Source organism: Choloepus didactylus, chromosome 20 (genome assembly GCF_015220235.1).
Source record: "Choloepus didactylus isolate mChoDid1 chromosome 20, mChoDid1.pri, whole genome shotgun sequence".
Lineage (NCBI taxonomy): Eukaryota > Metazoa > Chordata > Mammalia > Pilosa > Megalonychidae > Choloepus > Choloepus didactylus.
Window position 1 is genome coordinate 42,106,686 of NC_051326.1, and position 22,757 is coordinate 42,129,442.

General features: G+C 33.7%; 1 protein-coding gene across 3 annotated transcripts in view; it reads left to right on the top strand.

The window, feature by feature from the left end:
• The window catches only part of CSMD1 (CUB and Sushi multiple domains 1), a 2,222,584-nt gene that overhangs the window by 1,971,670 nt on the left and 228,157 nt on the right, over nt 1-22,757 (top strand). For all 3 annotated transcript variants that reach the window (XM_037812751.1, XM_037812753.1, XM_037812752.1), the window contains exons 38-39: nt 12,276-12,394; nt 16,110-16,179. In XM_037812751.1, the coding sequence (XP_037668679.1) occupies nt 12,276-12,394; nt 16,110-16,179 (189 nt within the window). The remainder of the gene's footprint in view (nt 1-12,275; nt 12,395-16,109; nt 16,180-22,757) is intronic.

Below are 22,757 nucleotides of genomic sequence, written 5' to 3' on the forward strand. Positions count from 1 at the left end.
CCTTTCTCTCTGTGTGTGTTTCTGCCTTTTATCATCTCATAAAGAGCTCCAGTAAAGGATTAAGACCCACCTTGAATTGGGTGGGTCACATCCCAAATGAAACAACCTAACCAAAAGTCCCAACTACAGTAGGTTTGCACCCACAAGAATAGATCAAAAGAACATGGTGTTTTCTGGGGTACATAACAGCTCCAAGCCAGCACAGGAAGGGAAGGAGAGAAAGAAAAGAATTGAAAAAGAAAAGAATGTCAAAAATATCACAGTAACAGATTTACATAATATTTATTCTAAGAAAAGTAAGAATTTGAATTAGTGATTTGTAGCTATTATAAGAGAAAAAAGAAAATTAGGAGAAAAGTAAATGTAACAACTCTTTCCTTGAACTGAATGCTGTTCCTTTACAAGGAAAGATTAAATGAAAAGCATTTTTCCGCATTTTTAGCAAGCTTGTAAGTTCAAACACTGTCATAAGTTAAAATTATTGCTCACCATTATCGAACATATGAAATATTTTACTATTATAATTGATTCCAATCATACTTCAAAATTCTTTGCAGACATTTATTCAAAGAATTTTTCAATGTAGGAATAATATTTCAAGTATAAGTTCAAAACTCATTAAAAATGATTGTCTTTCTCATATGTATGTATGTAATTGATAGGTGTGTAGTTAAAAAATTATATATCATGTATAAATAAGACCTTACTCAAAAGATATATAGTCAAATGCAAATAAAAAATAAGATTGTCTAGATATTTTTAAAACCTTGATAACCTTTCTACTTTGCAAAAATATTTAATGCAACTTAAAATAAGTATTATATATGCAATAAGACAAATACTTAAAAGAAAATAAAAGTTTTCAAAAGACAACCAAACTAAAAAGAAGGATATGAATGTACTAGCCACCTAGATTAAAATAATTCACATTACTAGGCATTAAATTTAGCTGTAAATTTTCTGACAATAAAAGCAAAAATATTAAATAGGATGTAATTCTATAAATCTTTTTTTAAGAGAAAATTAGCAATTAATTAACATAAGTAAACTCTACTTGTGCTATATTCTAAAAGATACTTGTCACTTGTGAGGGAAGTAGTCTTCAAAAAAATGTTTTCTAAAAAATGCAGAAATGATCTTTACATGATAGTCATGTACCAATTTTTTGATAAAAAGTTGGGAATATAATATACTTAGCATTAATTTCTGTAGGAGGTTGATTAAATTGGCTGATAGAAAATGATTGTTTAAAAAAATCATGTTAATTATGGATGTCCTTTTAAAATCACTTTTCTCCATGCTTTTTTTTCAGTGATTAAAAATAAACTACTTTTCATTTCCTTTGTGTACTCATCTCGAAATAGGCACAAGGAAGTATCCAAAGGGGGATTAAATATCTGGAAAATGACTTAAGCCTTTTGAAATGAAAAGTACTAAATATTTTAATAGGATGTTATTATAATTGAATATTTACAACTTAGATTAGCCTTATACAATTACAATAATCCTTATAAAAACATAAATTATTAATGCATTTTAATGGCACTTTAATATTACATTAATAAAATTTCTGAACTTCAATGATGAGTGGGAACAAAATGATAGGAAATGAAAGATTGGACAAGATGAACTTCAGTATACCTCTGAATTTACTTATAGAAAATTTCATTCTGTAGTACGCAGAAATAACAGCTCAGTACCTTGCATAAAATGAATACCCTATAAATGAGTGTTCATTCAATGGAATTAGCTTCTTAATCACATTTATGGCCAAATGATTTTTGGCAAGTCTGCTCCAGTGTTTCTGTTCAGTTATTTTTTAGAATTTCTATCTCTTCATCAAGATTCTCATTTTGTTCATATATCATTTTCCTCATATTCTTTAGTTCCCTTTCAGTGTTTTCTTTTAGCTCTTTAAGCATATTTAATAGTTTTTTATTTTAAGTCTTTGAATGATATATCCAAATTCTGGCCTTCCTTGAGGTATTTTGAAGTTGTATCTTTATCCTTGGAATGGGCCATCATTTCTTGTCTTTTTGAATGACTTTTAACTGTATATTTTAATAGTTCAATGTGCTAACTCTGGAATTAAATCCTGGAAGTGTGTCTTCCTTGCATAAGGTTCTCACTGTTCTTTTCTGCATATGTGTCTTGTCCTGGGCATGTGTTCATGGCCTTGGGAATCCTCCTGTTTACAGGAATCTAAAGCCCCCTCTTGTCCTTATGAAATAGTCTTTTCTCCATCTCCTGATAACTCTATGCATGGCTTAAAGCTGATAACCCTTTGCCCAGGCCACTGGAATTTAATTACTTGTGATACTGATTTAGGGGCCGGCGAGTTGCTTCTGCATGTGGGTTAAGTTCTGGGACAGTGAGCCAGAGACAAGTGTCCTGGCTCAGTCTTTCAGGCAGACACCAGAATGTGAGCGGGGTACTCTGCTTGCCCCAGACCCAGGACCAGGCACCCACACTGGCTTGTGGGCTGGCTTCACAGTGAGCTGAGAAGTGGATGGGGAAAGGACCAGAAATGGTGCCACAAGGTTTTCCTACAGTTTTTATGTTGCCTTTCTCTGGGTTTGGTACTCACCTAGTTACTAAAATCCTTTAACTGTTTTTGAAGCTCTAAGAAAGAAGGTTCTGCCAGTTCTTGCTGTCTTTAAAGATTTTGTGGGGGAGGAAACCCTGGAACATCTCACTCCACCATCTTTTTTATGTCACTTCTCTTGTGTACATCGTTTATAACTCCTTGTTTTCTTGTTTTCACCCAACTATGGGGATTTTGTTGTCAGTTTTCTTCTCTGAATGTCTGCTGCCAATGTTTTACCTTCCAATTTATAGCAGCATGCTTTTCTTCATCATTTACTATTATGACACAAGGTTGCACACAAACTGTGAAGGAAACTGATTGAAATATTTGATGGTTCTACACTTTTTTATGAATCTACATAGTTCTGAGAATGGCAAGATATTTGATTTACTGTGTAATGTAGCTTTCATTGTGATTTCGTAAATCCTTTATTTTTTGAGTTTACTTTCATTAAGTGCTATATCACTTAGGTGAATCTAGTCTATAACTGAACAAGCAGAGTAAGTATTATGAAGTGTTAGAAAACTAAAATTATTCAGACATGGGTTTATGTCTCCAAATTTAGGAAAATTACGTGGAAATTGTTTAATAGATATAAAACTTACATTACCTGTACACATATATAAATTGTTAAGATTTATTCAGTTCTCTGCTTTTACCTTTTCTGTATTCTTGTAAATATGCTATGCCTAGATAAAGGGATTGTCCTCCAGAGAATATAGTTCAATACGGGCCCAAACATAGAAAACTATTATTTTGTTAACAAGTTGTGGTCACTTGAATATTATGATTACTCTATTTTTAAATCATTCCTTAAGTTTTAGGATATTCTTTTAAAATTCATGATGCTATTTTAACAAATTCATCTCTTGGATGTTAAAACTTGAAAGAATTCCCTATTCTATCACAGGTTTTGCAAATTTTTGATGATAAGTAATTAGGGAATAAAGATGCTAGAAATGGCATAAATAATGACTAATTGATGTATGACTTAGCCAACTGCCAATTAATCATTTACAAGAAACTCAGTCCTATCAGATTTTATGATCAAGACTATAGACATAGGGAAGTGGACTTTAGACATATATAAGGAATTGAGGTAGGTGGTAGGAAAAGTTATGAGTGTCAAAAAGTTAAGAGGTTTTGGAGTGGAAATGAGGACAGGGCCACTTCCCAAACTTTTCATTTTCTCAGTCTTCCTTCACCAATGTTGCCTATTCTTTTTGTGCTGTGTTATAAGTGAAAATGAGGTCAAAACTTCCTTTCCTATAGATCTCATCACAATTCAACATGGAATCTTGAAATACTTCCTAAAATAAATGTAATTAGCAATGAAGCCTTTTTTTGGCTTTTCCTCACTAGGTCACTTGTTTATTTTTCATTTTTAAAATATCTGTCTTCCACAATCTTGCCATTCTCATGAACTGAAGTAAAAACTTTCTAACTGGCCTTTCTTTCTCTGCCTTTCTTTCAACACAATGCCCCACTTTTAATTTTTCTGTAATGTCACTTTGATCATGACATTAATTACCGTGCAGAAAATCCTTCAGTGGTTTGCCATTTTGTAGCCTCCTTATCCAGGCATTGGCTCTTCATAAAGTGTCAACTGATTTACCTCTGTTCTCTTTTAATTCAGACAGTTGTAGCTGCCTCAACATGCTTTGTAAATTTTCACTTTCAGACAAATGCTTACTCCAATCTCCTCACCTTCTGTCCTTTTTCCACTTTTCCTAATTACCCTTCAAGAACTGTTCAAGTTGCATCCCTCTCTAAAACCCTCTCTGAATATGTTAACTCTATTTTTTTTATTAGATTTATTATCCATGTTCTTCATTCAGCACAGTTTTTCTGTTGGATTATATTTGTTCTTTAGGTCCTTTGTACCCAATTAGATTGTCAGCTCTTTGGGATCATAAGCAATATTAGAACTCCCTCTCCACCCAAGTCTGCATCCTATTTCTTTCTTTAATCTCCTCGTAAATAAATTGTGTTGGCTCATTTGTTTGTTTTCACATGATTCAGTTATTAAGTGATATAACCAATCAGGGGAAACTGTTTGAAGAAACCAAGGGTAGATCTGTGATCATATCTTGATTTTGACATTCCATTTTAAATAAAAACCTATGTAATTAACCATTTTAATGTGTGAATAACTTTTGATTTTTACGTTTATGAACTACTTTGTATTTTTTATAGATGTGCAGGATGTATGTAGTCATTAAAAAGAGAGCATTTACTGAGGCTCTTTTAGTTCTTAGGGATACATAGTCTTAAGGATCTCATTCTACAGAACAAGGGAGATGCAAACAAAAGAATTAAGCAATGTATCCTGTGCTATAAAAGTACAAGTTTGAGCTCCTTGTTCGTACTTACGTTATATATCTTGTTTTAGACTTAATATATTAATTTTTAAAAAGTATGAATTAAGCAGTTGAAAGCCTAAATAAATTCACCTTATTCACATGACAGAGAATTTTTAAAAAATATTCCTTTACTTCATTATTGCACCATCAATTTCTTAATTTGCTAGCAAAGAATGATTGTATATGGTTGAATTATTTATCCTTCTTTTGAAATATGGTTAGAATTAATAACTGGCAAATTTTAAGTAATGTCAAAATCCTTTATGTCACATTTTTTCTCATTTTGCTTCAATGTGAATATGGTTAACATAAATAGATTTCTGACATTATGAATATTTAAAAATGTTATGAATGTGAATATTATCCATCATGTTTCCTCGTATTTCTAGAACAATAATTACCACAAATATCTGTTTATGATGATGATATCTATATTAAATAATTTAGTATTATACCTTGAGAATAAAATAGAATACTATAAAACAAGTGGTCAGCTAATTTTTCTTTTAAGGACCAGATAGTAAATATTTTAGCATACATAGATAAAATGCAGACAATTAAGCATGGCCAGATTTTGGCCACAGTACCTAGTTTGCTGACTCCAGATACAAAATATTAAAACAAGAGAAATTTATTGAGATTCTAGATATATTTACTAAAAACATGTTATTTCAATAAAATGGCATGATTTATTCAAGTAAGTTTGTTGATTTAGACTATCAGTTTTAAGGATTTTAATTAACTATAAATATCTTATATTTGCTTTTTAATCAAAAAATAAAGAAATTATGTGAATGTAAATCATTGGTAATTCATTCATAAGTGTATATATGTATATTCACTTATATTAAATGTCCACATTTAATGTGATAATTAATCCCATTAGTATATCTAATACACAAATTAAACAACCTATGAAGACTTTAAGAAATTACAGTCATTGTCATCTCATCAAACATCATGGCCCTTTTACTCACAAACCCTGGAAAATATAATCAATTCATGCATTGTTAATTTTATTTTTGCATAACTGAGACTAAGATCAAGCACATTGTTTGACATTTTAAATTCTAAGTAGATTTAATCATCTGAATTTTCTGAGCCATATGTCTATCTAGTAAATTTCCAAGTGCAGAAAGTTGCAGGAGTTGGTAGTAAATAGCTCTATAGAAAAAAAGTTTGACATAGCTATATCCTTAATAATAATTCCCATTCACAAAAAATACGTAAAATTCAAATCAACCATATACATCTAACTCAGGACAGTATATAAAACCAGATGTTCCACTTTTTTACTGCAAGAGAGGAGTTAGCTGAATAATATGTCTTGTGCATTCTTAATCTGCTGTTATTCTTAAAGAAATGTTTATCACTAAAGAGCAACCTATTCCATGGTATTCATTCTTTATTAAAGGAAAATATGGAAAATATTATTTAACAGCCAAAATATTTTTAAACTAATGACTGACATTCCTGCTAAAATTCATCATACTTTTATCTATTTATTAATTCAACAAATACATCTTGGCTTGTTCCAGACAACATGGTAGCTTCAGGGTATATAGTAATGAACAATAAAGAAACAGTTTTTGCCTCCAAGGATTTTGTAGTCTAGTTAAGGAAGGTAAGTAAGTGGGTGGCAGGAAAATTTTGCACTTAACATGACAAATAGGGCTATATTGTGTGGTAGTGGGATGAGTAATATACTGAGATTCATAAGACCTGGATTTTTAAACCACGTTTGTCATTTTCTGATATTGTAACTTGGGATAAATTACCTCTCTGAGACCTGATATTGTCATACGTGAATACGGATATTTGAAAGATCAGTGCTTCTCAAAGTGTTCTGTAGTTCTCCATGTTATTATTGGGTGGTACACAGATATAAAATTGTTCTGTGATCAAGTAAATATTTGAAACCCATAGTTAAATAGAGTTGAAAAGGATGCATCACTGACGGATTCTCAATGCTTGTAATTACACTTATATGCTTTGGGAATCACTGAGAAGAGGATACAATATTCAACTTCCCCCAAGTTATCTTTGGACAAGACAAATAATCTGACTCTACTATGCGCTCCACTTGGGTCTGCCTTCATCTCTCTTTGGTTACTTCATTCATTGTAGTTTTGAGCTTTTTAGTTAGAATTGCATATTTTTTAAGTTTCTAAGGTTTAAAGTCCACACATTATGTCAATCAATATGAGGACAATGTCAAATAGAAAACAATTGTTGAAACTTATTTTAATTCATTATATCTACAAAGGTCCTATTGATCCTTTTCTAAAAATTTGATTAAAAAATACATGTCTACCATGTGTTTCTAAGTCATTTTCATTTACAAGTTTTAAGCAAACCATTATGTGAAATTTTCCTAATGGTTTTGGAATAATAGCTACAATAAACTCCAGAGATCTGATGAGGTTTATTGTTATAGTCTGATGCATAACTTTCACATTTTATGTTCAGTGGTGGGTGAAGCCATTAAACTGTATTTTCAGTCAAATTAGGATGCTCATTTTTAATGACTTTGTTTTATATTCTTTGCTTCCACAGGTTAGAGTTACAGGGATTTAAAACTTCTTTTGCTACGTATTGTATCTAATCCCAATTTTATAAATCAGCATACTTAAAAATGTCCAGATTTTAACATATGAGATGATCATGTAAATATGTGTGATAATTATATGTGATAAAAACATCAGGTTCATAAAACTTTTTTTTCTGTCTTATTGGTTCTTTATAGCAGTGGTTCTAAGTTTCTAAACCTTATACACATGAATTTCTTGGAAAATGCATTAAAATTTCAGATTTCCTGCACTAGCATCCACCCTATGGATTCTGATTGAGTAGGTCTAAGATGGGCACAGTTATATTAACATTTGATTAGGATGCCAGGTGATTGAGAATCAGGTAGTTGTGAACTGCCTTTTATAGAAACATCACTTTATAGAATTTGTTACATTATTATCTATGGTATAGAATAGAAGTATACTATGATTTTTAAGCAGTAGAAATCCTAAATATTAAATATCAAATATTTTGCCTATCTGAAAATTTACTTCTTCCAGATGTCTCAACTGTAAAATTAATATTGAATTTTCCTATCATATGGTTGTATTTCACAAATTCATTCATATGTAGGTCTTTAGAACAGTTATTTGTACAGACCTTCCTAGATGCCTGTTTTTGTGTCTAAATAAATACCTTTTAAATGACTGTTTTTACAGTTTTGTCAGTCACTTATGTGATATTGCCAGCCATGTTTAACAACACAAAACAATGGTTTCATTCAAGTCAAACATCATTCACGCATAAAGGGCAGTTTTGCATTTATATTTTACACTTCTTTAAAAATGATGTATCCATTTATGAACTTTACCTTCTGCTGAGGATTGAATCAAAGGCACATTCAGGTCCCAATCTCTGGTTCTGTGGGTCTGAATCTATTTGTAAATAGGACCTTCAAATATTAAAGTGTGCCCCAATTGAATGAGGGTATGCCTTAATCAAATATGGCTGAAGTCCTTGTAAGCAAAGGAAATTGGACACAGAGAGGAAGCCATGGGGTGCAGCCAGAAGCTGGAAGTCATAGGACTGGAGGAGAAAGGAGAAGTAGCCATGTGCCTTGTCATGTGACACAAAAACCAAGCACCAGGAATCAAGGATCACTTGCAGCAAGCCCCTGAACACCACAGTCTACAGGGAAAAGCAACGCCTTGTCAACCCCTCAAATTTGAGCTTCTTCTAACCTCAAAACCCATTGTTTATGCCTTCCCTTTTTACGGTATTTGATCTAGCAGCCAAGAAATTAATATACCCTCTTTCCAGTTCATATTCAATATTCTATGTTACCCTACCTTCTCCTTGTCATATCTTCTTTACTGCACATTTTGATTAAATACAAACAGTCAAATGTTTTCCTTTACTAAACATTCTTCAGCATACTACCATCTGTCCCCTCACATTACAAAAGTCAACTGTTTTGTCTTCTAAGTTTCTGACTGTTTGCATTGCATTGTTGCTATTGTCTCTGGAGCTACCCCAAACCTCTTCTGATTTTTCTTCATTGAGTCCGTGATGGACATAGTTGTTCATTTATTATAAAGGTTTTTACATCATTTCTTTATGGCCCATGAAACTACTACTCTCTCTTCTTCCCATATTTTAACACTTCTATCTCCATGCCATGTTATAATACTTCTAACTCCATGCTGCTCTTCAAACACAATTGCTTTCTTATTCAGTTTCTGCCACATCTTTAACTATCCCCTCTGCCATTGGGATGGTTCTTTAGTATTCATAAAAAAAAAAAAAAATCCTTTGAGTGTTTTAACCCATTTATTCATGACATAACTCTACCATTTTCACTGTGAGTTGAGTTAATCTTAGTGTTGCAGGTGGATTTTTGCATCTTGAGGAGATAAATGCAATGTATCAAAAACAGTTGGGCTCTAGTCCAAGATAATTCAATAAATATTTGTGGATGATCATATCAGTCACTCGTCCATTCTGTAGCTCAATTTCTGGATATATACAGTAACAGGTTAAACATTATCACTAGAATGTACTCCTACAAGTATCATGTATTACCTTTGTATTCTTTGGTCCTAACATATAGTAGCTATACAGTGACACTCAATACATGTTAAATGAGTGATAAAGAAAGGGAATGAAATAATAGGGGAAGATAAAATGTGTCTTTTGACATTTCAAATTTTGTGGGCTGCATATTACTACTGCCATGTCTTAACATATTAAACACAGATTAACAGGATTTTTTGTTTTTATTGTATTCAGGAAATTTACTGTAATACCTGCAATTATAGATGTAAGTATAAGTTATCTTTTAAGAGGATGAATTAGATTTAGACATAGAGTTGAAAAAAGAAGAAAATAAAAGTAAATTAATATACAATATAAATCAACATATAATAAGTAAAAACTCACTGTCTCTTTGGTGAAAGGGGATAGAAAATTTGGTAGCTGGGATTTGAGTCTGAACTTCCTGTCATGCTTCATTTTTTTAATATTACAAAATATTTTTCCTCTTCCTTTTTTGAAAATTGTGTGACTGATACTTTTTGATCTCTGTCACACCTTGTATGTATTTGAAGTATCCCCAAATTATGGTGTCATCATAGATTAAATTTTAGTATTCCAAACTTTAGTTGGAAATTTAATATCAAGAATATTTTAAATATTTTTTTCAAGATGAAATTGGAAACTAAATGATACATGGCAGGCAGACCTGCCAAACTCTAATAGGAAAAAAAAGGTGAAATTTAAATGTAGTTATAATCTATGTTCTAAAGTTAAAAACAGAGAAATAAATTAGACTTACACTAATAAAACAAGTTGAAGACTTAAGTGATTGTATTTTCCCATACTCAGCAATTTTGTCTTCTATGAAGAGCCCCAAATAGTTTAAAATTCTGAGCTAGGAATAAAAAATACTGCTGCTTAATGTATATGGTGTTTTATGCTTTTTAAAGTGCAGCCATTTAGGGAGAAATCAATTTCAGCTTAAAAAAAACTTTATGACACACCTCATATATACTCATCCATATGAATCAATGTGTTTTATGGCTTGAAATTATCCAGTTATTTTATATACCAGTAACAAAATTTCTGTAGCCTGGTGTTCTTAAATGAACAAACTTTATTTTATATTCTCATGACCATGGGAAAAGTGAATCAGGTCAGTAATTTTCGAACCTAATGTATGATAATTATCTAAATGGTGTTAAAGAATGTAGATATTCTGAATCAGTACATCTGAGGTAGGGCCTGAAAATCTGCATTTCTGACAAGTTCAGCATCAGGCTTTGAAAAGAAACCAAGAAGATGATCTTTACCTCTAACAGCTTGGAAAGACAGATTGAGGGTACCTCAAGGACTATTACTTGGCAACTTGACTTCCCAGTTTCACTTATCTGGCATCTCCAAGGGCTGCCTGTCCAGATCCATTAGCCTAGATCCAGTTCCTGTTTCATAAGTGTACAATCTGTGCAGTTTATTAACTTTTATCTTTGAACTTGTGTTTTGTAAGTGGAGCCCAGTGAGATAATGGAGCACATGCATAAGTAGAAGAGATATGCTACACATATGTGGACTCAGTCTTGGGAGCAAGACAGGGCAGCAGACATTTTCATTTTGCATTGGGCTGTGCAGATTATGGAGGTGGTGTGGTTTACATCTTTTCTTCTTATTTCATACCAGTGTGTTGTCTCTGGATTAACTGTAGTCTTTCACACCCTTATCCACTTATCCTACTCCATCCCCATTCCTCAGTGTCCCAGCCATTTCGCTAATCTGAAAAATTCATTGGTGTCAGTGTTAAAAATTCAAGGCCATGTGAAGAATTTTAAGCTGGTCTACTCTAGAGAAAACCTGCCCCTCCCCTCACTCCACTTCCCCTTCCCCATTAGTCACCTTTCCTGGATAATGCATTAATACTTTTAACCTGGGAGGAAAAGGTTGTGAGAAGGAGAAACACTAGAATGGTGATGTAAAGAGATTATTTGCAGTCAACAAGTCTTTAGTAACTTTTCAAATGCACTTCTGCATCTACAAAATACCATATTTTGCTTATTCTTATAGGAAGGGTTTATGCAGAGAACTATCAGTATTAAGTAATATTTAGAGCTACTTTATCTGATATTTTAAGCTGGATTTCAATATTATATGATGCATTTCTTTTTATTTGTGAGTGTCCTAAATGAAGGCAATTTTGCCTAGTAAAGTGCCAATATTCAAGATTGGTAAATATTGATTTTGATTACATAAAAGATAGTTCATGAGAAACTTTTGTTGTCTTTAAATAAAAAAGAGGGAGATTGAGAGAGAGAGCTACTGAAAATAAAATGTTGGTTCTCAGACTATGTTTTTCTGGAATGGTGGAATTCCCAGGTTCACACTTAAATTTTTTAATACAGATTGCTAAGTGTGATTGAAAAAAAAAACACGAGAGGAATACCATGGGGCTTTGCATATACTTGGAACATTTTTTTTAGGACATTATATGCATTAGAAAGGGGGTATTATATACTAAATAGAGAAGTAACAAACTTTCTTATTATAAAAAATCCTTGATCCCTGCCTTATGGAAATTAAATGAGCTAATATTTAAGAATTAGATTGTAAATCTGATTGAAATTTATTTAAACTCTTCTTTGTAAAATAAGAAGAGAAAGAGTCCAAGCCTCTGTTCATTTCTATAGGAGGCAAACAATAGGAAAAAAAAAAGCCTTCTTATTATTCGGGTAAGAAGGATACTGTTTATATCATGTACTTTCTAAAACTTTGTCTTTCCCTTTCTACAGCTGTAGGTCTTGCTGCCTGCCAAGAACCAGCCCTTCCTAGCAATAGCATCAAAACAGGAGATCGCTACATGGTGAATGATGTGCTCTCCTTTCAATGCGAACCTGGATACACATTGCAGGTATCTTTCTCGAGTTCTTTTTAATAAAAAGGGTTCAACATAAGAATCCTTGGCCAGTTTACTTAAACCTAAAGCCCCAGATTTGCACCTGAAGAACTAATTTATTTTCTCTTACCTGGTTTGTGAATCAAAATATTCATATTAACCATGCATGACAGTAGAATTAATTATCATGTTAAAAAAGTTTCTAGATGATAAAGCACTAGACCAAAGTTGAGCACTTCATCTTCACAATGATTTTATTTCAAAATGCATGCTCTCCAAATAACCATGCAGATAAAATTCTGAAGGACAAAGTAGCTACCCAATCTCTTTAGAAGTCCTATCCTGGCAGCTCAATTATCGGATCTGCTTCTGAGTCACATGTTTATTCTGCTTTGCAAACTGTTCTCAAGATTCAATTCAATAAATCATCATTAAGTGCCTACCTTGTGCCAGGTAGTGTGTAAGGAGCTCAAGTAATAGATTTGAATAATTTTTAAGAAATATGGAGCCGAAGTTTCTAAAATTGCATTTTAAATTATGAACTCTGGCAAGGAGTATATTAGTTCTAAACCAATGTATAGAAAGAGTAATCAATTTTCTGTTATTTATTTTGTGGTTTAACCACAGATAAGCTTACTCCCAGAATAGTTTCTCTATGTCACTTAGCATAATTATTATGTAAGTCTCTGCCAGAAATAAGAATTGGTATTCTAAACATGTTTATTCTAAAGTCCAGTAGAAATATTTAATCCTATTTGTTTCTACTCTTGAGTTAACTCAAGTAATAGAGTACTTTTGGCTGTATGTGGTACAACATTGAAACTAATCGTTCTTCAGGGGTATTTATTTTCATCATGTTCTGCAGATAAATAAAACAACTTGAATAAGCATCAGAAAAAAGTTGCAAAAATACAGCAGCTTATAAGACTGAAACAAGTAACAATAACAGCTAGCTACTGCTGAACAAGTACTGGGTGCCATACTAAGTGCAAAACCTCACATAATACTAAACCTCATATAATTCTCAATCAACCATCTGAAGTGAGTACTTTATAGTTTCACAGATGAGGGAACTTAGAGAATGTATGAGAGCGAAGGAGGGAGCAAAATAGCTGTTGAGGTCAGCAGAGGTAGATCAAGTAGGGCCACATGTAGCAATGAGACGTGTTTTAACTTTAGAGAAGATGTCTTTAAAATGCCCAGTAAACTTCAGAAAATTAAAAATATTATTGCTAATTATTAGAAAATATATCAGTATCCAAAGTCACCTTTATAAAAACAAGATTGCCATGTACATTATGTAGATCTGGGTAGTTACTGTGATAATTACTTTGTCTCTGTAAAATGATGGACACATCCTTACAATATCCAACAAGTGTTTCTACAGTGAACTCTTAGGAAGATTTTCTAAAAGTTCTGTCATCTAAGTGAGTTTTTAACCAAGCAAACAAAGACTATTTTAATTGATTCTTTAAGACAAATTTCTTCTGCTTCACATGTTATGAGTCACATCACAAGTGTTTCATTTAAAGGGCCATTTTCTGAAACAAGAAAAAAAAAAAAAACTCGCATAAATTCTTTTGGCTTAAGTTGTATAAGAGAAAGAAATACACAATAATCCTACCTCAGTATATACTGATGTCCCATATTTATGCTTTTTTCCCCATGCATGATAATTGAATTAAACCAAATTAATATCATGTTTTCTCTATTCTCTCCCGTATTTCCACACTCTAATATTTGACCTTGTGGTCTTTCCCCTTGTTCATGAGGGCACGTTGTAGTCTCTGTTAGCATTCTTTCATAAATGATATTTCTACAGTCTTCAGAAAAAAAGTAATAGAAAGGATTCTTATTAGGGGCATTTCTTAACAACGAGTTATTTAATATGCTGCTTAGAGATAAACACCTGTGAACACACATCTGCAAAGACCAATCAGGCCATTTATTAGCTGTTTTTCAAATGCAAACTAAGATATTTTTTTCTTTGTTACAGACAGTGTCAAGCTTTGAGTTCACAAGCTGGTGTTTTTCATTCACATAAGCAAAAAAAGGATTCTGTTTTTTTTAAAAATTGTTAACAACTGGTAATTTGACTAACAATATATTTGAAAGACAACATGCATAAATTGCATAACATTCATGAAAAGCATTTTTTTCCTTGCCTAGTTTATACACAAATGCCTACAAATATATGTGTTTAGGAGATGAACAGACATGAACAGAGGTGCCATGGTTTAACATAAACCTTGAATATTTGAATAATGTATGATTTCCAGCTTCTTGAGACTTGTTAAGTGTTCTTTTAAGAGATGAAAAAAGAAAATCCCCATTTGGATATAAACTAGTAAATAAATACCCTGTCTTGTTTTTCATCTATTACAAAAATTTTAGGTAAAATGACTAACATGAAATGTTCGTACCAAAATTAATAGGAAAAAATGGCCTAGCTTGGTAATAAATAACATTTTTACTGGTAGTCTTCAATAAATATATTTAATGGCTTTTGTACTTTATGTTTGTACATATTTCATAAAGAAATTTATTATGGAAAATTTAGTGGATGAGAGAACAAGTTTATACAGGAGCATGAACTTCAGCAGGAATATATTGTGAGGAATATATTCCTCACAAAGGAATATGTCTTCCTTTGTTGTAGCTACTTTTAAAAAATATTAGGAAGTACAAGAAAATAGTTCTGGGACAGATGGATTGGATATGAAATGTTTCTAAGCTTAGGGAGTCAGTTTGTCATTGATAAGTGCATTAACACAAATTCTTGTTTGATGCATTCACAATATGACTGGGATTATTTAATATGAATTAAAGATTTGTTTTTCAGTTGCATCTATGTCAGTTGTGGGTGGCAAATGGAAATTCATGAAATAAACGGATCTGCCACAGAGTCACAATGAGGAAATGAGGGAAAAAAAATAATCTGCACATGGAGCTACCAATTTACCACCTTCTCTTTCATCTTAAGAGAGATTTTAGCACAACACACCTCAGAATTTAACCCTCTGCTCTTTTATTTTTAAAAGAGGAATAATAGATTTTTGAAGGTTGAATTTTGAAAGCTTCATCTATTTAAAGGAACAAGAAACCTCTGAGTGCTGAGGATTAATTTCATTTCAGCATGTTAATTTGACAGGTTGTGAGGCTGTCTAATAAAAAAATGAATAGTAAGTCTCCTTTTCCTCTTATGAAGAAAGAATTGACCCAGTCCTTTGCTGAACCATAATATTCCAGTAACTTGTACATGAGCTATAGACAACCACAAAATTATCATTTCAAGAGCAGATAACATATTGCTGACATTTTACCTTTCAAATCAACAGAGTATTTCCTAATCATTTTCAGCCTCTCAGACCAAAAGCTCTAACTTCTGATGATGAAAAAAAGACTGACTTTGCCCAATTCCGTCAATCCTCCTTAAACATTAGAAAAGAAGCCTGACAGAATTGTAGTCTACTTAAAGGGAAATTATAAGATTTTGTTTTTAGTGAAAAGAAATACTGAGATTATGGGATTTTTTTTTTATTTTAACTCAATGTATATTATTCATTAATAGATACTAGTGGAAATTTATTCTGGGATTTCTTGATTGCATTTTTTTTTATATTTGTAATTATAGGACAACCAGACAAACATTTCTCACTAACTTTTAATCATTAAATACCATATACCATGTTTTAAATATGTGAGTTTTATTTCATTTTCTTTTAAACAGGGTCGTTCCCACATTTCTTGTATGCCAGGGACTGTCCGTCGTTGGAACTATCCGTCTCCCCTTTGCATTGGTATGGACGCATCTTCTGTAATTGTGTTGCTGTGCACACATATTGTCAATAACCTAGTGGTGGTGTGCTTGCTCTACCATTTGGGGCTTCAAATATTACACTTTTAAATTTCAAACTATGTGTTATATAATAATATGATGGCACAATAGAGGTATAACAAGAATTGAACATGCATCTTTTTTCACTGGATGCAGTAACTCAACCTTTTCAGTCAGTATTTTAAGATCAGCCTACATGGATTAGAAATAAAATTGTTAACTTAGGGTTTTAAACTCAATTTCATTTATATAAGAAGCCCAATTTATTAAGTTTTGGGAAGGAATGAATAGAACTGGTCCGAAAGTTTTAGCCATATTCTGTAGGCCTTTATCCTCAGGAAAACCAAGTTTTCAGAAACAAAATTCAGAAATACTGATAATTTATTTGAAGGTGGAGTGATAGTGTTTTGTTTTGTTTTGTTTTGTTTTTTTCATTTTTATTGAGATTGTTCAGATACCATACAATTATCCAAAGATCCAAAGTGTACAATCACTTGCCCCTGGGTACCCTCATACAACTGTGCATCCATCACACTTAATTTTTGTTCAATTATTAGAAACTTTTCATTACTCCAGACAAGAAATAAAGTGAAAGATGAAAAAAGAAAAAAAAAGAAAAGGAAACTCTAATCCTCCCCTATCCCTAACCAACCCCCCTCAATTGTTGACTCCTAGTATTGATATAGTACGTTTGTTACTGTTTATGAAAAAATGTTGAAATACTACTAACTGTAGTATATAGTTTATAATAGGTATATAGTTCTTTCCTATATGCCCCTCTATTATTAACTTCTAATTGTATTGTCATACATTTGTTCTGGTTCATGAAGTGATTTCTAGTATTTGTACAGTTGATCATGGACATTGCCCACCATAAAGAATCAGACAATACCACCAATGTCAAGTGTCTAACATGCCTCTCCTATCCCCCCCTCTTATCTGCATTCACCTTGGTATATCACCTTTGTTACATTAAAGGAAGCATAATACAGTGATTCTATTAGTTACAGTATCTAGTTTATGCTGATTGCATCCCTCCCCCAATGCCTCCCCATTTTTAACACCTTGCAAGGTTGACATTTGCTTGTTCTCCCTCGTAAAAGAACATATTTATACATTTTATCACAATTGTTGAATACTCTAGATTTCACCAAGTTACACAGTCCTAGTCATTATCTTTCCTCCTTTCTTGTGGTGTCTCACGTGCTCCCCATCTTCCTCTCTCAACCGTATTCATAGTTACCTTTGTTCAGTGTACTTACATTGTTGTGCTACCATGTCCCAAAATTGTGTTCCAAACCACACACTCCTGTCTTCTATCACCCTGTAGTGCTCCCTTTAGTATTTCCTGTAGGGCAGGTATCTTGTTCACAAAGTCTCTCATTGTCTGTTTGTCAGAAAATATTTTGAGCTCTCCCTCATATTTGAAGGACAGCTTTGCTGGATACAGGATTCTTGGTTGGTGGTTTTTCTCTTTCAGTATCTTAAACATATCACACCACTTCCTTCTTGCCTGCATGGTTTCTACTGAGAGATCTGCACATAGTCTTATTAAGCTTCCTTGTATGTAATGGATCGCTTTTCTCTTGCTGCTTTCAGGATTCTCTCTTTGTCTTTGACATTTGATAATCTGATTATTAAGTGTCTTGGCGTAGGCCTATTCATATCTCTTCTGTTTGGAGTACGCTGCGCTTCTTGGATCTGTAATTTTATGTCTTTCTTAAGAGATGAGAAATTTTCATTAATTATTTCCTCTATTATTGCTTCTGCCCCCTTTCCCCTCTCTTCTCCTTCTGGGACACCAATGATACGTACATTATTGTACTTTGTTTCATCTTTGAGTTCCCGGAGACGTTGCTCATATTTTTTCATTCTTTTCTCCATCTGCTCCTTTGCATGTAGGCTTTCAGGTGTTTTGTTCTCCAGTTCCTGAGTGTTTTCTTCTGCCTCTTGAGATCTGCTGTTGTATGTTTCCATTGTGTCTTTCATCTCTTGTGTTGTGCCTTTCATTTCCACAGATTCTACCAGTAGATTTTTTGAACTTTTGATTTCTGCCGTATACATGTCCAGTGCTTCCTTTACAGCCTCTATCTCTTTTGCAATATCTTCTCTAAACTTTTTGAATTGATTTAGCATTAGTTGTTTAAATTCCCGTATCTCAGTTGAAGTGTATGTTTGTTCCTTTGACTGGGCCATAACTTTGTTTTTCTTAGTGTAGGTTGTAATTTTCTGTTGTCTAGGCATGGTTTCCTTGTTTATCCAAATCAGGTTTTCCCAGACCAGAACAGAGGGAAGAAATATTCAGTATCTGGTTTCTCTGCGGGTGTGTCTTAAAAAATTGCTCCACCCTTTGATGCCTCAAGTCACTGTGCTTTTCTGCCCAGCAGGTGACGCCTGTTAGCCTATAATTCTTGACTGGTGTGAGGAGGTGTGGCCGTGTTCCCCCAGGCTCTGGGGTCTGGTTCTGAATGGAAAGGGCCCCACCCCTTTCCTCCTAGAGAAGACAGACCCCCCAGGTGGAGGTCATTAGCATTTCAGTGGTCTCTCTCTCTGCTTGTGCTGGCTCCACCCTTCCCAGAGTCACAGCCCTGGAAACTGAAAATGACTGGGGCTTTCTCCACTGAGCCGAAAAAGAAACAGATAGTCCCCTTCAGACCCAGTCAAGGCGACCCTCCGGCTCTCCCAGGTCAGTCGTCACCCAAAGCCTCTGTCTGTTTTTTGGGGCTGCGTACCTGTAGTGAGCAGTTCACACTCGCTACTTAAAACCCCAGTTGGAGCTCAGCTGAGCTGTATTCGCTTGCTGGGAGAGAGCTTCTCTGTGGCATCACGCGGCTCCACAGCTCGGGCTATGGGGGAGGGGGTCTCCCGACCTGGTTCAGCAGGTTTTACTTACAGATTTTATGCTGTGTTCTTGGGCATTCCTCCCAATTCAGGTTGGTGTATGATGAGTGGATGGTCTCGTTTGTCCCCCCGCAGTTATTCTGGATTATTTACTAGTTGTTTCTGGTTTTTTGTAGTTGTTCCAGGGGAACTGCTTAGCTTCCACTCCTCTCTATGCCGCCATCTTGCCCCTCCTCTCCAGCCGAGTGATAGTGTTTTATATCAGAAACAGAGAAATGACAGTTTTGTGGATGTTCCTATCAAGCCCGGAGAATCAGACCATCTCTCTTCTCAGGGGAAACGTTTCTTAAACATCATATTTCAAGAGGAAGAACCTATGCCTGAGGCTCCATAAACTTTTAGCATGGATTACATAATGGGAATTTTAATGATCCCTTGGGGATAGCAGGTGGTTACCATTTGCCTCCATTATATAGGAAGTCCTTGAAGGGTAAAGTCTTGTGATTTGCAGGTTGTCAGGGTGCTCTTCTTTGTTTTCCTTTCAACTCTGCACATTCTCTCCTGTCACTCAGGCCCCAAACTTTACCCTCCACCTGTATGTCTTTAAATTTCACACCTGAGGGAAGTGCTTCATTCACCTTGCCCTAACCCTGACCCTGACTAGATTCCCACCTTCAAGTACAGTAATCGCCCCTATCCTGGGCTGCTGCCCTACCATGTGTATGACTGTATTTTTACCTGTAGTTATATCACTTATTGAATCTCCTCCTTTCCCACCCTGACCTTCCTAAGGGCCTTGAAGATAGAGCTATGCTTCCATCTTCTCTGAACTTTCAGCACCTATTAAGTGCACAATAATTTTGTTTCAAGAATGTCCAGTAAATGAATGACTATCTATAGCATGGAGCATTATAGCAGTAACACTTTCATGGGGGATTTCTCCATAGTCCCTGTCCAGCTTCCGACCCTTGGATATTGCTGTGTGTCACACTCAGAATCCCATTCTCCAAAGAACGCTAGTCGAAAGCATTCCCATATTGGACAATGGGGTTTCAGCAGAAAGCGGTCAACTCGATATGGACAAATGCAAGCATTTTTTAAAATTGGCCATGATAATGTTCAACATTTTCCTCTGGTCGATTTACATACTGTTTTTGATTCATTTGGCATAGCATAGTGTGTTGTTTAGGTCCCAACAGGTAAAGCAAGGTGCTCTTCTGACAGCCTGGTTTGCCCACTTCTCAAACAAATCTTATGTTTTTACTAATGTACAATTTAACCACCTTAAATGGGAAACAGATGTAACTGTATACCAAGGAAAGTAAAATTAGAACAAACCTGTAAAACAAACAAAACATAACTGTAGCCTTCATGATGGTCCTGTCCAGGAAATAATACATCTCTGTATTATGTTCCCCATATATTTGTTTTCAAGTGAAATACATCCTTTGGTGACTAATTTCTTATTTCTTGAAAATGCTTTTCTCAGTAAAATGACTGTATAGATTAACATGTCTCTACAACTTGAAGTTATTTTTATGGAATAGAATACTTTAGTGGGCTACCTCCTCTCTCCCTGCCTTTTTCTTAAACTTGGGAATTGAAATTTTTTAAACTTTGAAGGGAAATCAATTCCTAATATGCACTTAACCAAACAATGTACCATTGCTGTCACTCTGTATTATATAAGGAAATATTTTATTTGAATAGATAACTTATATTAGCAAAACCCAATTGATTTTTATCTTTTTATTTAAAATATCCCGTATATTCACAAATGCTGAAAACATTTTAACTACTGTAACACCCTGTTGCTGCTAATTCCTTACAAGGAATACAGAGAGGTAGAATTATCAGCCTTTCATTGGAAAGCACAAATTAACCACAATAGATCTCAAGGACTGATTACGGAAGATTTTCTTCATGTTAGCAGTGGATTAATCCAAACTGGGAAATTTTAGGATTAGAAATTGATAAAGACATAATATTTTATTTATTAGCACCTGGAAATCCTATTTTTTTAAGGAGAGTACTACTGAATACAATTTTTATAACAAATGCTTCTATAAAAGTTACTGAGTGTCAGGCATTGTTCTCAGACCTTAACAAATCATAACCATCTTGAATACCATAACAAGTCAGGTGTTTAAGCAATTGACCAAAACCCTACAGTGTTTAAGCAATTGACCAGGATCCTACAGTAATGCTTTCATATGGCTGGAGATAGGCAGATCCTGGGGTCCTTCCTGCTTTATTACTGTACCATACAGCCTCTCCAGCAGGGGATGACATGTGCCCTTGAGTAAAAATTGCATGTGTTCTTTAGAAAAAATAATGAATTGGCACAAAGTCACAAATATAAATCCAATAAAATTGAAGATCCCTAGGTGTTTTATAAAATTAAGTACTTTGTTCTTAAGAAATACCGTATTTACCAATAACTCTAAATATGCTGATTACTATAAGGAAGTGTCGCGCATAAAAATAGGTTTTAGCACTGGAGGCAGGAGGTCAGTCCATCAAATGATGATAGGTAAGCACTGGGAAAAAGGCTAAAACTGATGGTAGCATTGAACAAATGTCAAGACAAGTCCACCCAAAAAGATTTAAAATATCACAAAGGAAAAAGATTACATATATCTTATCCTCATCCATTGATTTTTTTTTTTTTTTTTTTTAGGTTTAGGAAAAGAAAGGATTACATATAGTTATAACTAAGTACTCAAGTAATTAGATTATGTTTGACAAGAAATGTACTCACTATCTATGCCCACATATTTGTCTGCCATCACACTTAAATGAGTGTTGGCCTGTGTTAAACACAGTCATTACTATTGATCATGGCTTCTACAATACAGGCATGTTACCAAGTACCCATGCAAGACTATCTCAATCCTTAACTAAAGATTGGCATGGATATTTCTGTTTCAGAAGTAATCCTTAATTTTTTTTGGCAAATATTAATCTCAAAATATAGAAGGGCTTTTAAAAAAAACAGTCATCTTTATTTCACATTTGCTTGTCTCTTTATATCATTAATTTGATGTTTTTCACATATGCCTTTCTTATAGCTGAATATATACATATATATATATACACATACATATATATATAAACTCATAGAATATATATGTGTGTGTATATATATATATTATCATTGCAGATTGTAAGAACCCTAAATTAAGAGATATTATGACCATAGATATTTAGATCTACTCAGGTATCTTAAAGAAAGTAGACTCATGGCTAAAATGAATACCAGAACTTAGATATCCAAATGTTTGGTATCTCCCACAAAGTAGTCAACTTGAGGGGTTATAGTTTAAATATCAACAAAATTCAGTTTTTCTAAACTTTTCTGGAATTCTTTACTGACACAACGAAAGTATATGTATTTTTTTAATATTCATTTTATTGAGATATATTCACATACCACGCAGTCATACAAAACAAATCGTACATTCAATTGTTCACAGTACCATTACATAGTTGTACATTCATCACCTAAATCAATCCCTGACACCTTCATTACCACACACACAAAAATAACAAGAATAATAAAGTGAAAAAGAGCAATTAAAGTAAAAAAGAAAACTGGGTGCCTTTGTCTGTCTGTTTGTTTGTTTGTTTCCTTCCCCTATTTTTCTACTCATCCATCCATAAACTAGACAAAGGGGAGTGTGATCCTTATGGCTTTCC